The sequence below is a fragment of the Cavia porcellus genome, unplaced genomic scaffold (genome assembly GCF_034190915.1).
Source record: "Cavia porcellus strain 051 isolate PalLab524CR breed Dunkin Hartley unplaced genomic scaffold, mCavPor4.1 scaffold_9, whole genome shotgun sequence".
Lineage (NCBI taxonomy): Eukaryota > Metazoa > Chordata > Mammalia > Rodentia > Caviidae > Cavia > Cavia porcellus.
In genome coordinates this window covers 29792771-29808514 of record NW_026947492.1, presented here as the reverse complement: position 1 = coordinate 29808514, position 15744 = coordinate 29792771, and the positions used below count along the sequence as shown (strand labels likewise).

General features: G+C 34.1%; 1 protein-coding gene across 6 annotated transcripts in view; it reads left to right on the top strand.

Annotated features, from left to right (window-relative positions):
- Positions 1-14917, top strand: part of Cwf19l2 (CWF19 like cell cycle control factor 2) — a 190460-nt gene extending 175543 nt beyond the window's left edge. For 4 of the 6 annotated variants that reach the window (XM_063256128.1, XM_063256130.1, XM_063256131.1 and 1 more), the window contains one exon: positions 1033-14917. In XM_063256128.1, the coding sequence (XP_063112198.1) occupies positions 1033-1102 (70 nt within the window). In that variant the 3' untranslated portion in view covers positions 1103-14917. The remainder of the gene's footprint in view (positions 1-1032) is intronic. The other 2 variants (XR_010049754.1, XM_063256129.1) reach the window with 1 other exon arrangement.
- Positions 14918-15744: the final 827 nt, after the last annotated feature.

Genomic DNA, 15744 nt, shown 5'->3' with positions numbered 1-15744 from the left:
TCAGGGTTATAGAAAGAAGTGGGTGAAAGGGGAGAGCTTAGAGGCTTTGCTTCAAGGCCTAATATCTTGACCTACTGGTTGAAGGTGGTCCAGAAGCGATTCTGATCTCTGACCAATCAGATGACAAACTGTCTCTTCCTAAGAGAAGTTTCAGTGGGATTATATGTGGATTTAATAAAGATATGGGCAGAATGGTAGATGTATTTTTATCAGAACATCCATGTACAGAAGACTGAAAACATTCATATCCAAAGATGGTGGGATTATAGCTGATTATGGATTTTATTGAATTGTTAATTATCTATACATTCTTTTAAAATTTTATTGTATGTGATACATGATACATATGTGCATCATGGGGAATTGGTAATACACATGTTATAACTTGATCCTTTTTTACTTTCCTTTCCCCTCCCATCTCTCATGTGTCCTCCCATCTTCAGATTCCCTGTACTATCTCTACAATGTCTGTCTCTCTGTTTCCTGTAACCTATCTTTTATTTTGCTCTTTAAATTAGTTTTACCTTGAGTTTCTCATGCCATAGACATTTAACATTCTGTGACATTGTCACATTGTCTCCAGTGAACATGAATTTCTTCTGTAATTTAAGCAAATTCAGCTTCAAAGTTAAGACCAACTTTTATGTTCTAATCAGCAAAACAATTTGCTTTTAATTTTATAAGGGTAGTTTGGATAAATAAACTTTTTTTATTCAACCTAATGTTCCTTATTACCAGCCCATTAATCAGATAAGGTGTACAGTGTGTTCTTTTTAGCTCTGATCAGAACCTTCTGATAACAGCTTTCACTGAATGATTGTAATGTTAATTGCTCTGACATGCCTGAGGTATGAAGACATACACAGAAAGTTGCAGCTTGATAGGAAGCATCAGAAAAGGCCAGGGACAAAAGCAAATCAACACTAATGATGCTTTGAACCAGGACTTGTTATATATCAGTGCCTATAAAGTCTGACCACATTTTGTACCTGCCATTATGCTATTTAAAAACTTATAACATTTATTTTTCAGGAAAAAAATCAAGAAATTAAATAATCTACTTCAAATCACTCAATTCACAATTGATAGACCAAGAATCTGAGTCAAAATTGTGTTCCAGGGGCAGACACTGCAACAGGGAGGAGGTAAGAGATACCACCTTCCATGTTTAACTCCTGCTTGCTGTTTTTGTTAGCTGTGACCTCCCTGACTCAGTGAAGATTACCTTGAGGCTTTTATAGGTAAATGACTGTAACTTGAGGACATACTCAAGTGAAACAAGTCAGACCCACATGTGTAAACATCATATTGTCTCCCTGTTGTGAGCAACTGAAAGAGTAAATAAGATCCAAAATACACCATAGATATTGGGAAATGGCAAAAATCATTCAAAAGGAAAAAGGAGCTAGGATTAGGAAAAAGAGAAAGGAAGTAAAGGAACATAAACATAAGATAATTATATTACTAGTTTTTCTTAGTTTAGTGAAAAGAAGTTTGTGCTAATACCATTTGGAGAATTTTTTTTTAATGTCCTATCTTGTACTCTGAGTAGCTCCTTTGAAGATAATAATACACAATGTATTATAACTTTTTATTCAGTTATTCTGCTATGAAATTTTGTTTTAGTAGTCCATAAAATTTTTTTAAAAAATTAAATCTTCCTTAAAAGTGAGGTTACCAAATCTTATCCCATACTACCCAAAGTACTGTCACATTGTTTTGATTTTTTTAACAATGTTTCTTCTGCCAAACTTTGAGATCTTTGAAGAGAGTCCATGTACTATTGTTTTTTCCCAGGCAATTATGGCATTTCTAAATTATCAAGAGTTCTCAATCAATATTGGGTGAATATGCAATCAGCTAGGCATGTTAGGTACACCAGTTCCACAAATTGCAAAGCTCCACTGAATCATGAGTAGGAGTCAAATAAACACACCCAGGAGATAGACTAGTTTCTTCCAGTGATGTGATTATATGGACAAAGTATCTACCTCAGGAAGAGGCTGAGTGAGTTGTCCATATGCAAGTCATAGGCCTGGTTATATGCAGAATTAATTAGATGTTATTGTTAATTTCTATAATGTATTGTCTAAAGAACCACATATAAAATTATGATCATATAGTGCTAATAAGGGCAATAGAAATTTTTGTTCTGGGTTAAATGTTATGCTTGATTTTTTTAGAATTCAGAAAAAAATAGGATGGTTTTGAAAATTGATAATTATTAATAAAAGAAATTATATTTTTATTGTTTTGTATTACTTTTTAATTCACTGAATTATATAAAATAATTTTGTAGTTTTATGATAACAATGTATTGAGTTAGCATTTTTTACTAATTATTTTAATAATTTATCTTGCTTTTATTTCAGTACATCACTTATTTAGCTTCCACAGTAACTTTTTGAGGCAGACCATACTATTATCACTGTTACATAGATCTGACTCTAGAGTTTGAGAAATAAATAATAGAATTAAGTTTACTCATTTTAATTGTTTAACTGAGGAAGTAATAACGCCATGTTTTAGAATTTTACTTAAAAATTGGATAAATGCCTCATTTGAGTCCAAAACCAGCATAGTAACATTCTTTACTGAGAGCCTTATTCAGTTTTGCTTTTGAGATCTAAGCCATGTGGCCTTGTTACTAAGTACAGAAGTGTGAGAAGAAGAAAAGTGTTCCTTGGAGGAAATGTCTTTAAATTGTTCTTTGCAGCATAAAACAAGGACATGTTTGTTTCTTAAAAGAGATCTGATTGTCAACTTTTTAAAAAGTCCGTAAGTGTCTACTTCCTTGTTGCTTGTCCTATCTCAGTCAGTTGAGGGCAAAGAATTTTGTGCAAAGGGGCTGGTTTTTATGTGGACCATAGCATTTATTATTTACCAAAGGTTGCTGTGCATCACTAAGAACCAAAACTTCAACTCTATGAATATGTCTCATTTATAAATCATTTATATACTCCTAATTTCTGTTTCCTTATTTAAACTTAAAGACAAAGCAGGTAGGAAATTTGTGTGTAGTGATGGTAAGTAGCAGAAAGTTAAATAAAAAAAGAAAATATGACAGCACATGGATTTTATTACAAGCAATTATTGAAAATTCTGAGGTAACACAGTATAGTGTGATATTGTTGTCTCCAGATTTTCCTTTTAAAATTGTAATATAACAACTTTAGAAGTGAGTGATAAGAGTGTACCACTGGGTAGCATTTGAGGAGAGTCTCTGGAATTTGATTAAACTGAGAAACACTTCCCTGGTCTATGTATGTTGACTCTTTCACACAAGAAGTTTCACCAATTTTCTGTCTTTCTCTAGCTCAGAAAGAAATAGGATATTCTAATGAAGCCATTCACCTTATACTACACAGAAAATATTTGCTGATGCATTAAAGGTCTCATACTATTATTCCAGAATTGCATTTTCTGCTATAACCCAAACAAATCATTTCTTTCTGTATTGATGTTATACAGCAATTTCTAATACATAACATTGGAAGGAAGATGGACATTAATTTCTTACATCCTGGGATGTGCATTTAATTATTTACATAGAAAGAGAAACAGAAAAGGAGAGTATTTTAACAAACTTCAGCAGAACCACAAAGCATAAATGCTTGCTACACACCATGAATTGGATTAGGGACACATTTATTATTACATTTCTAAGTTTAGATTTGAGATAAGCCAGTGAATGTCCCAGATGTCAAGTGTCCATGTCCTTAAGTAATGGTTAAGGGCTTCCAGTTTTTAATGTCTGTTCATAACACTAGACCTGAACAGATCTCAACTCAGTTAAGTATGAATATTAACGAAGAAAGGCAAAATAAGTGGGTCTGTAAAACAGTCTTTAACACCAAAAAGTGATTTTATCCTGAAAGCACAAAGGCAAAGTTCATCTCTAAAAGTCATATGTCACAATAAATAGCAGTTAAGAAATCCATTAGTCCCATATAAATTAAGCTCAAAAAATGAAAAGAATCATGATTATTGCTATAGATGTAGAAGTGTCATTTAAGGAAAAAAAGGTGTTAATTTCTTTGATATGGTAAAGTGTATATCATAGCCCCAAAGTTTTTTATAATGAAGGGAATAGTAGTGGTTTTCCTGATAAAATAACAATCAAGACCATAATATTTATTCTGTTTACTACTTTTTAATATTGCTTTGGAATTTTTAGCCAATGTAAACAGGCAAGAAAAGACCAGAAATACAGGAATAGGAAAAATGAGATAAAATGCATCTCTTTACTTGCAAAAATATGATTATGTGATTGGATCACTAAAAAGAAAGTAAAAATCATGGGCAGTAGAAAAATTTTTAAATACAATTTTAAATAGAATTAAATAAAAAATTTAAATTTCTGATTTTTTGTTAAAAAACATAACATATGTAAACACAGAATAATTAAGAAGAAATAATGGAAGAGAATATATCAAAGAATACAAAAAAAGTATAAATAGCACAAAATGGCCAAAATCTATTTGAGAGGTCTCTGATCTATAAAAACTGAAAAATCACAAAAGAAGACAAATAAATTAATTGTATACTATTTTCTTGTACCAATAGACACAATGTCATAAAGATTACAAGTCTTCCTAAAAGTACGTATTAACTCATTGAAACAATAAAGAATGACAGAGTTTGAAGATGTTAGCAAGATGTTCTAATTACAAATTTTGCACCAAGCATGCTGAGAATATGTCTGAGTCCCAGTGACACTGTGCCTCCTGGCAAGCAAGAGGCCCTGAGTTTGATCCTCATCACCAAAATACAAAAACAAAAATAACACAAAATGAAAAAGGAATGTCTAGAAAAAAAAAAAAACAAACAAACAGAATGGTCTGGAGAAAAGAAAAATTCGTGAACATAGACATACTAAATATTAATACTTCATAAGTGAAATGATATGGCATAGAAATAGAACAAAAACATAAATATTATGTACTTAATTTCATATAGAAAATCATATGGCAAAGGTGGTGCTTTAGATCAATGGGAAAAGTAAACGTTAAAATTAGCAAAATTCTTAAAGCTGACCTATCACAGGCAGTAAATGAGATCTATTCTTCAAATTATGACCATGATAAATTCCTCACAAACCATGGAGGAATTCAATTACATTTTAAATGCAATTACATTTTAATTACATTATATTTTATATGTAAAATGTGAAACCACAGCATACTAATGGAAATCTAAATCTTCTTTTAGCCAGATGCAATAGTTTGAGTCTGGACTGCCCTTAAGGGTCCATGTGTTAAAAGCTTCATCTCCAGTCCATGACAGTATTGCAATTGATACAAACTCTAAAAGATCAGGTCTAGCAGGCAGTCTGTGGATCACTGGGAGCATGCTCTGAAAGTGGATTGTGGGATGCAAGTCTTTTCCCTATTTAGCATGTTGACCACAAGGTAAGTGGTTTCATTCTGCCCTGTGCTTCAGCCATTATATGCTATGTCACCACAGGATCTGAGCAAGGAGGCCATTCAGTTATAGATTGAAAACTCCAAAGATGTGAGCCAAAGTGCAATTTTTCTTTTTATGTGTTGATTTACTTCAAGTGTTTGTTGTAGTGATAGAATGCTGATTAACATACTGGGAGTGAGGAAAAAATTCCCAAATAGAGACTTAAAACTCAGATGCAGTATGTGAAAAATTAGTAAATTTGAAAACAAAAAATAATTTTAAAACATTTCACATGGTAAAAAAAAAAAAAACACCATGAGCAATGAATTTAAAATCTCCACAAACTAGACAATACTTATTTGTAGCTTTCATATCCATAATTTAAATAAAGTCAAAATGGCAGATAGACACACTAATGCAGTGAAGGCCTCAGCAGATTGACTGACCCAGAGGGGAGGAGCCAGCATATGCTGCCCCTGTTTGCAACTCAATAACACACTGGAGTGGGCAGGATCACCTAGCCAGCATGCTTCAGAAGAACTGTAACCAACAAAGAAAGGGACTGGGACCTCCTCTATATGCCTGTATGGAAAAACAAAAAATATGAGAAGAGGAGGCAACAAGAAAAGGAACCCAGCCCCCAACCCTGAGAACACTGATCTAGGAGAGGTCAATACAAAAGGGATTGAGGATAGTGAACATGCAATATCTGACACAGCATCAGTGGACATAAAGAGGGGACCTCATAGATGAGTTCAAAAGTGAAATATTTAACCAAATAAAGATATAAGTAGATTAATGAAAGAAATGCTAAGCACCTCTCAAGAAGACACAGATGAAAGAATGGAAGAGCACAAAAAAAGGAGAGAAACGTTTGATGAAGAATATAAAGAAAACATAGAGGCAGAGATTGCTGGCTACAGTCTCAAACATAGATGGCCTTGATACACTAAAAAAAAAGAAAAAGAAAAAAGTAGAAACACAGGCAGAATAGACCAGGAGGTAGGGACCACCAAGATGCTCTGTACAGGAAATATAATTAACCTGAAAAAATGTTTATGGTCTGAAAATCAAATATGAGAAAACAATGCTCTATGTGACAGGGAACCAGAGAATAATAGGGGAAACTAGATCAGTATTTGTGGGTAGATTGGAAAGACAGGCTTTGATAGGTAAAGGAATATAACTAGAGATCAACTCCAGGAGGGAGAAGATTCAGAACCACTTATGTAAATAGCAAGTTGCCCCCATAATCTAAAAACTGAGGGTGTTGGTGAGACCCAAAAATGCACAGTGCACCCTGGGGAAGTGAAAGGGGAGGAACAGTCTTAAAAAGGAAAGCAGAAGACATTGTTAATAGTGTATCAGCACTTAAAACCCATATTATTTGCATCTTCTTAGATAGATTTTATTCTGTCCCAGTTTGTTTACTTGCACTAGATCTGAGGGCACAGATAGCTATCCTCAAAATAACAAGATATAGTACAGTAATCATCTTTAATTTCCTATTAACAATATGGAGCCATATATAATTTATACTGTTTTATCATGACTAACCTTAGTTAAATCTTGTTTCTTTGCTGTTTGGTTTCAACAGATTTTATTCAAAATTGTTATTGATTGTATCAAGTCTGAAAGTAAGGCAACTACATTGAAGATGACAAGATTCACTATGATATCCATTCTGTTTTGATTACTACCTGTTTTTGAAGTTTTACACTATCTATAAAGTTGTGTTTTTATTAATACTGTTATGTACTGCTATATTCTAATATACTATGTCTGATGATATAGACAATTCTATTGAAGATAACAAGAGACAACATAGTAACCATGGTAGAACTCCCTGTACAGTGGTTTTATATGTCTTTTTCATTTCATATGTTTATAGGAATAAGTTTTGTTTTGATCTTGCTTTGTTTTGTTTCTCCCTCTAATATAGAAAGGATACAAATACATGTTAACACTCATGCATGTGTAGAACCTATAAACAGTTTATGACAACTGATCTTATAACACATGATGAAATGAACAAATACTTTGAAGAAAAAGAGACACTACAGTACCTAGTGCTGGTCCCGTAGTGTCATGATGTGAAATCCACAAAAAATAAAAATTACAAATGTTTATTGATACTATTTTAACTCTCACTTTGGGAAAAATTATTCTTAGTTTGATAACATATTCTTTTGGTTGCGTTCTGGGGATAAGTCATCTCAATATATTTCTAATGAGGATGAAGATAGTAGAACTATTCTGGAAGGAAATTGATAATAACCTAACAATATTATGCATGAATTTTCCTTTGATCTAGCAATTTTGTTTCAATTCTATTGCAAACACCACTAGTAGAATATACAAAGAAATAAAAACTATTTATTGCAATCATTATTTTTAACAGCTAAAATCTGGAAAGAACTGAAATGTTTACCAATGAAGCATAATAAATAATTAAACATTTATGAAATGGAATGTTATATAGTGAGAAAAAGAAAATTTATAATGTAGGAATCTTCAAGATAATAAGTGAAAAAATTTGAGATTTGTGTGGTGTCCAGTTGAAAGAAATGGTAGATTTTTGCATTACCTGTTTGGTTAAGAATGGAAAGGTACATTAAAATTCTTTTTAAGGATTATTAATGACAGAAGCATTTTGCTCATGTCTAGAGAATATCTGAGACTGAGATTAAGGGCAATGAACTGATTAAGATTATAGAGGAAATTTCAAGTGTGTCAAATGTTGAGGCTGTGACATGGCTACTGTTGGGGGCTTTTAGCGAGGTCTAAGTGGAAAATCAAAAGCAAAGAGCCAAGAAGAGTGATTTTAAATGCTGTGAATTAGGCCATAAATGAAGGTCCAGTAAAGCTGTGGACTCTAAAAATAGAACAGAGGAGATCTTGATTGCTGAGAAGGAACAGGAAAATAGAAAAGTTGGCCTGAGGGCATCACAAGAAGCTGTAGGACTCAACCCTGTGCAGCCTCAAAATTGTAAAAGTGAAAGATTTTCAAGAAGAAATCCACAGGGCATTATGTCCCAGAATGATAGTAAAATAGAGAGTATGCCCCTCAGAATTGGATTCAGAGTGCCCAATGGTACAGGCACTTGACCCCTATAGCCAAAAAAAGAAGAAAACCAGGCTACTGCTCCAGCTGGCATCGGGTCTTGGCATTATCCACATGACACTGATTTTAAGTGATGCAGGATGGAAGAGCTGTGAGTTCAGGAAGACCTCTACTCAGGTTTAAGAAGGCCATGGAAGGTCCAGCAGAAGAGGGCAGTGTATGAAGTTTTATAAAGCTAAAATTTGCAGTGGGGACGTCAGAAGTCTGGAGAAGCCAGGAACATGGGTCATTTGAGGAAAACTGCAACGAAGGAACAAAACTATCCCAAGACAATAGCCATGGGAACTATCACCACCAGAACTGTTACAGGGGCAGAGCCACTCTCAATCCTTTGGAGTTCATCTTACCACAGATTGTCCGATGCTGCACATGGAAATACATGTTTTCTATGCTGGATCTTGGACTTGCTTTGGTCCTATTCTTTTGTACCTCCCTGTTTGTAACTTTTGGAATGGAAATGTCTATCTTGTGCCATTTTAATGTTGGAAATATTTAACTTTTGTTTCATTTGTACAGGGGCTTACAGGTAAAAGAGTTTGTCTTAAATCTCAAAAGAACCTTGGGGCTTGAACTTTTCAGCAGTGATGAAACTGTTAGGATTTCAGCAACTCTTAGAGCTGGAATAAATAATGTTTTTTTTTTAAATAAAGGAATGCACATTTGTCTTTTTGAGGCCAGAGGCAGAATGTTATGATTTGTGTCTGGATATCCCCCAAGGCCTCATGCACTCATGGAGGATGGGTTTTTCAGAGGTGGCTGAATCTAGTTTGTGACTGATTCATGGTTCAATGCTGGGAAAATGGGTGTGAGTGCTATACCTTCCCTAGGGTTGGTAGGCTGCATGTGATATAAGGGACTTAAAGAGTCCTATCTCTCTCTCCTCACTTGCTTCTTTTGCTGTCTTCTGCACCATAAATATTGGCACCTGCTATGTGCCACTCTGCCTTGGAGTCAGGTAATTATCACCTGAAACCTCTACAAACTGTGAGCTAAATAAACTTATCCCCCTTTAACCTTGAGTGTTAGGTGTTCTGTCTGAGAAATGCAAGAAAATTAACTAGATAACCCTTCCTTAGAATGCTGTTCTCTACTTTGAGAAGTTCAACTTATTTAGATGTCATAACTAAATGAGAGTATGAAGTATAATGTGTAGCTTTTTTCACATAATATATTTTTCCATGCTGTTGCAAATGAAATATGTTCCATCTTTTTTTAAAAAGACAATAAATTTTTCAGTGTGAAAAATATCATATTTTATTAATTCATTTATTATTTAAAGGACATAGTTTAGTTCTATATCTTAGCTTTAGTAAATCATGCAGCAATAAATATGAGCATATGTATTTCTCTTCTGCATATTAGTTTCAATTCCTTCCAAGTCCAGTGATGAGATTATTAGATCACATTGTAGATCTATAATTTTGGGTTTTTAATTTTTAAAAATTTCACAGTGTTCTATATTGGCTGTACTAATTTGTGTATTGCCAACAATGTATAAGAATTTTCTTTTCTCCAAATCCTTGCTAACACTTGTTTTTTATTTAAAAAAAAGAAAGAAAAAGCATAGAAATAATACATAATCTCAAAAAAATAAACAATAAGAACTCACTAGTTGATAAATTACATATTGTCCTCTTACAAATAGCTGTTCAAGTTACAAAAGTAAATCATACAAAGAGGACATTCAAACAGTGAGACTGCAAACAGTTCTGTTCAACAATCCAACAAAAACTTAGTAATATGGTTATCAATTCTACACACTTAAACATACATGTGGTTATAGCCTTTAGAGCACTTTCTTTTCTACTTTTTTTTTACAATAGCAATTACACATTTAGGTTTATGTTACTCCTACATTTCTTATTACTTTTTACACTAGAGACACAATGTGATATTTATAAATATAATTCTTATTTATTTCACTAATGAGGATAGTCTCAAGTTGTCTCTATTTGCCTAAGAGGGCCTCAAAATCATCCTTTTTTATAGCTGAGTAATATTCTAGTGTATAAAAATATCACATCTTTTTCATCCACTCTGTGGTTGATGAGCATCTTGTTTCCAAGATTTAGCTATTACAAATTGTGCTGCTGTGAACATGGGTGCATTTTGCTTTTTTGTTTTCCCATTTTCCCCTTTGGAATTAATATTTGGTCCTTCAATCCCACTAGTGTCAACTGTTGGTAGTGTGTATCTTGGGGTCCTAATGTAAGGTTGATGTTCGTCCAATTTCTGAGTCTCACAATGAATAGGTGGACCAATCACCTGACTTCCCACTGCAGGGCCTGTTGGGTGAGTTCTATATTTTTATGGGCTGTTAAGCCTAGTAGTATTGATGTAGGTCAACTTTTAATTCCTGCTATTACTTTATCTTCAGGTTATTCCAGGTCACCAAATCTCCCTGTCTATAGTATTTGTGTTGGCTGGGGCCCTCCTGAGTCCCTATTGTGTGCCTGTGTGTCTCATTAGCCATTTTGATTTTCTCCAAGTTGGGGAGTCCTTTTGGCATACAAATTCTGCCTGTGTATAGGAAGGAGTCAACCACACTCTTTTTTTTTTTTTTTTTTTTGGTCTTTTTCATTTTTAGTGGTACCAGGGATCGAACTCACGACTGCCTTCTTGCAAGGCAGGCACTTATGCCCTGTGCTAAATCCCCAGCCCCATCACCCACACTCTTGTCAGACTCACCAAGGTCTTACAGTTAATTGGAGGTAGCTTTACTACTGGCCTATTTACTCTCTGTACACCTCTATTTCAGGGGCATACTCACCACACTGCCTGGAGCCTGCTGAGATCTTCCATTTGGGTGATGCAGGCATGGAATATTCCCTCAAGCTAGCATAGTTAATCTGCTGTAGTCCAAGGTTCTGGGAGAAAGGGTGGAATCTCCAGCTGGAGTTCCCTGATCCCACAAGGTCATCTGTGGAGAAGGTGAGAGTCACAGGAAGGGCCCGGGTCTAGGGTGGTCTCATGCATGCTTTTGGCTGGAGTTTCCCAGTTCTGCGAGGTGGTCCATGGAGATGGCTGGAGTCACAGGAGGGGCCTGGGTCTACGCCATCTGGTGCATGCCTCTGGCTGGAGTTTCCTGGTCCTGCAAAGTGGTCTGTAGAGATGGTCTGTTTTTTTACTTTTTGATAAAGCCATTCTTGACAGGTATGAGATACTATCTCATTTTGGTTTTAATTTGTATTTTCATAATAATTACTGATACTAAGCATTATTTATGTACCTTCAGGCAACTTGTATGCATTTTGGGGGAAATAAATTTATGCCTTGTTTACGTTTCTTGTCTTTTTTCTTTCTTTTTTTTTAGTGAATTGTTTGAATTCGTTGAATATTTTGGATATTAACTTTTTATCAGGTATCTAATTTACAGATGACTTCTACCATACCACTGTGTGGGTTGTTCCTTCACTTTATTAATGATTCACTTTGCTGTACAGAAGCTTTTAAGTTTCATGCAACTCCATTTGTGTATTTTTTCTTTTGTTGCCTATGCTTTCAGTATCACAGCCCAAAATAATCATTGCCTAGTTCATGACATGGAGCTTTTATGTTTTCTTCTAGTAGTTCTACAGTCTCAAATGTTATGATTTCTTAATTCATTATGTTTTTTCTATATACTTTGAGAGAAGTATTGGATTTCATTCTTCAGTATGTGGATATCCAGTATCCAGTTTTCCCAACACTACTTATTGAGGAGATTGATCTTTTCTCATTGTGTGTTTTTGGTACTTCTGTCACAATCAGTTGAAGAGAAAGGCATGAGATTGTTTCTGTGCCTCCTATCCTGTCATTGGTTGGTGTGTCTGTTTTTTGTCGATTAGTAGTATATTTTTATTATGATTGCTTTATGCTGTGTTTTGAAATCAGGGTGTGTGCTGATCTCTCCAGATTTGTTCTTTTATCTCAAGATTGTTTTGGTTATGCAGGATTTGTTTTGGGATGCCATGTAAAATTCAGTACATTTTTTTAATTTATAGAATTAAATTCACTATAATTTTCTGTATACTGCTTTTCAGCATATAGATCTTTTCTGGTTAAATTTAAATCTAAGTAAGTAAGGTGTCTGGCTCTCCCCCAGTCAGCCTGCACATGACTCATCCAAATGCTACTGATTTTTATGATGATTTTTTATTCTGTGACTTTATTAAATTTGTTGGTTCCAAGAGTGCCCCCCTTTTTTTGGTTGAGTCTTTAGTGCAGAGACACATTTTACTTTTTTTTTCTTATTAGAGTTTCTTTATTTATTTTCTTGCCTAATTTCTTTGGCTAGGACTTCCAGTACTTTGTTGAAAAGAAATGATGACTTGGCTATCTGTTGTGGTTTGATTTTGGGTGTACTCCAGAGCCTCATGTGTTTGGATGGTGATGGGACCATAGGAGTGCTACTCTGAATGTGTTAAATGTGCTATTAGATGGGGCCTTGTTAGAGGTGGCTCACTGGGAGTGTGATCTGGAAGGGTATATCTCCCTCCCCACCTACTAATTGCTATTGTTGCCTGACTGCCACCAGCTCTTCTACCATACTGTTTTTCCTGAGTGCCAGTGGACCAAGCATGAACTGAGACCTCTGAAACTGTGAGCTAAAATAAATCTTTCTTCTTTTAATTTGTGGTTTTCAGGTACTTTGTCCCAGTGACAAGAAAATGACTAAGACAGCATCCCCATCTTGTCTCTGATTTTAGAGGATAAACTTTCAGCTTTTCACTTTTGCTTATGTTAGCTATGGTTGTGTTATATATGGCCTTTATTTTGCTGAAGTACACTCACTAATCCATTGAGAATTTTTATTATGAAGAGTACTGAATCTTATGGAATTCTTTTCTCTATGAAAATTATCATGACTTTTATGCTCCATTTTGTAATACAATATGTTGTGTTTGATGATTTGCATTTATCAAATGATGTTTTAATCCAGAGATCCCACTTTCTTTTTTTCCCCCCTGCTTTCTTAAGGGCAGAGAATCTGTGTAAACTATTTTGAATTCTTTTGCTTGGGAGATTTGTTTCCTCTTTCCTACTCATCATCAATAAACAATTATAATTTATAACAATTATAATGCATAATAATAAATCATGATCAATAAATGATTCTAATTATAGCATTGTGGACTCATAGAAATTTATGTTGTATTTTTGGATTTTAATCCAGGAGTGCTTTATGCTCAGGTTGGTTTAGCTTTGCCTTGGTGGTTCATTTACCTGGCTCCTGTGCACCATTGACATACCACCATCAATGTGTATGTATATCTCTTAAACACTGTTTTACTTTCTGGCACAACAAGATGATCTAGGCTCATCTTGTACATTTCCTGCTCTAGGCCTAGAATCATTTTCCATGAAACCTTTGTCTCTTTTATTGAAAAATGTTATTAAAACCAAGGTCTGGATGGTAATTTGACTCATGGGTGGTGTTTTTTGTTTTGTTTTTCTTTTAGATTGTCACAGATGCCATAGCAAATGAATATATCTTTGCATATTAATGTAGGCATGTGTACCTATGTCTAAATATTTTTATATGTGATCTTTTGTATATTAATAACACCAATTATAGTTATTAACACAAGGATCAATCTAATATCCTTTCTTTTCTTATTTGTACATTTTTAGTGCAACAATGAGAGATCTTGTTCTCAATATCCACCCTCCAATTTACTTAATTGTTTGATTCCAGTTACATGGTGTCATGAACATTAGCCAATATCCTGATATCCCATAGGGAACAATGCTATCAACTAATATAGTATTTAATGAGCAGCTATTGTTGCTTTTAGTCTTACTGAATCCATTCACCTGCAGAGTTTCTTAGTTAAGCATCCTGCCTCATTAAGAGACTTTCTCACACATTTGTTATACAGGTAGATTCTATTGTTACAATCTTCAGTCCTTTTTGGCACTCTGACGTCTAAATGATTTTTAAAATGTGCATATTTTAGATTTAAGTTCTTCATGATCCAAAGCTCTGTGGGCTTGCACATTTGTAATGTCATACATTTTTTCATTTACAGTGAATTTATGTATTATAAATTAGGAGAAAGCTACAGAGATAATCATGTCACCATGGACACAGAAATTTTTAATTCTTTCCTCATCTATGTGCAGGACACACTTACAATATAGATTTCATCAAAAGTGGTAGAAACTACCTTAGTTTACTCAATATGTGAAATTTTCTTCACATATTTACTCAATATGTGAAATTGGCTCCATTCATTTCTTTTCTTTTTTGTGTCTGCAAACTCTCACATAAGAGGATACAGCATATTCTTTTCCAGTGTAAATTTCTTTTGTTGTAAGAAAGATCATTTGGAGAAATATAATTTTCCTTCCAGAGTATCCAGTATTGGAAACAGAAAATAAAATTCACTCTGCCTTTAAATCTCATACTCTCAGCTTTGCCTCATTTGTTTGACTATCAGACATCAGGAAAATCTATGATGAAATCTGGAATTTTCAGATAAGAAATCAGGTATTTTGTTTGAAGACTAACATACCACTGGAAAAAGGCATAATTACCACAACGAAGGCCTTTGTATTCTATGAATGTAAAATCAGTGCATACAGTGTTCTGCATTTTTGAAGCATGTTCTTTGTTCCAGAAGCATAAAGGAAACTGGGTACCCCAGCAGAGCTTACATTTTTCAGGTATGAATTATTGCTGTGTATTTTACATAATATACAAGTTAACAATTTTTACTCTCATTAGTCTGTAGTACTCTTGTTTTTGCCAAGTTTTTTTAAAAAAGAATAAAACCAAATGAGAAAAAACCAAAATGGGGTCATTCAGAACAAATGGGTGGACATAGTACATGATGTAAAATAACAATACAAGGTGACCTAAATGGTTACTATGATATCTCTTGTTATCTCCAATAGAATCGCCCATATCATCCCTCACAGTAAAATTGAACATAGAAGTATGGAACAAAATCAATAAAAACAAAACATTGGAGACATTATAGTACTTTGAAAAGGGTTACAATCAAACCAGAATGAGAATCGTAGTGAATCTTATTGTCTCCAAAGTAGTTGCCTATACTGTCAGATTTGATACTATTAAACAAAATAGATTTGAATAAACTCAGTCAAGACAAGACAGCGATTAAACAAAACAGATTCAAATAAAATTAGTCAAAATAACACAGTGAAAGCAATACAGGACTTCAGATTATGTTAATAGGAAATTAAAAACCATAGTATATCTTGCTGTC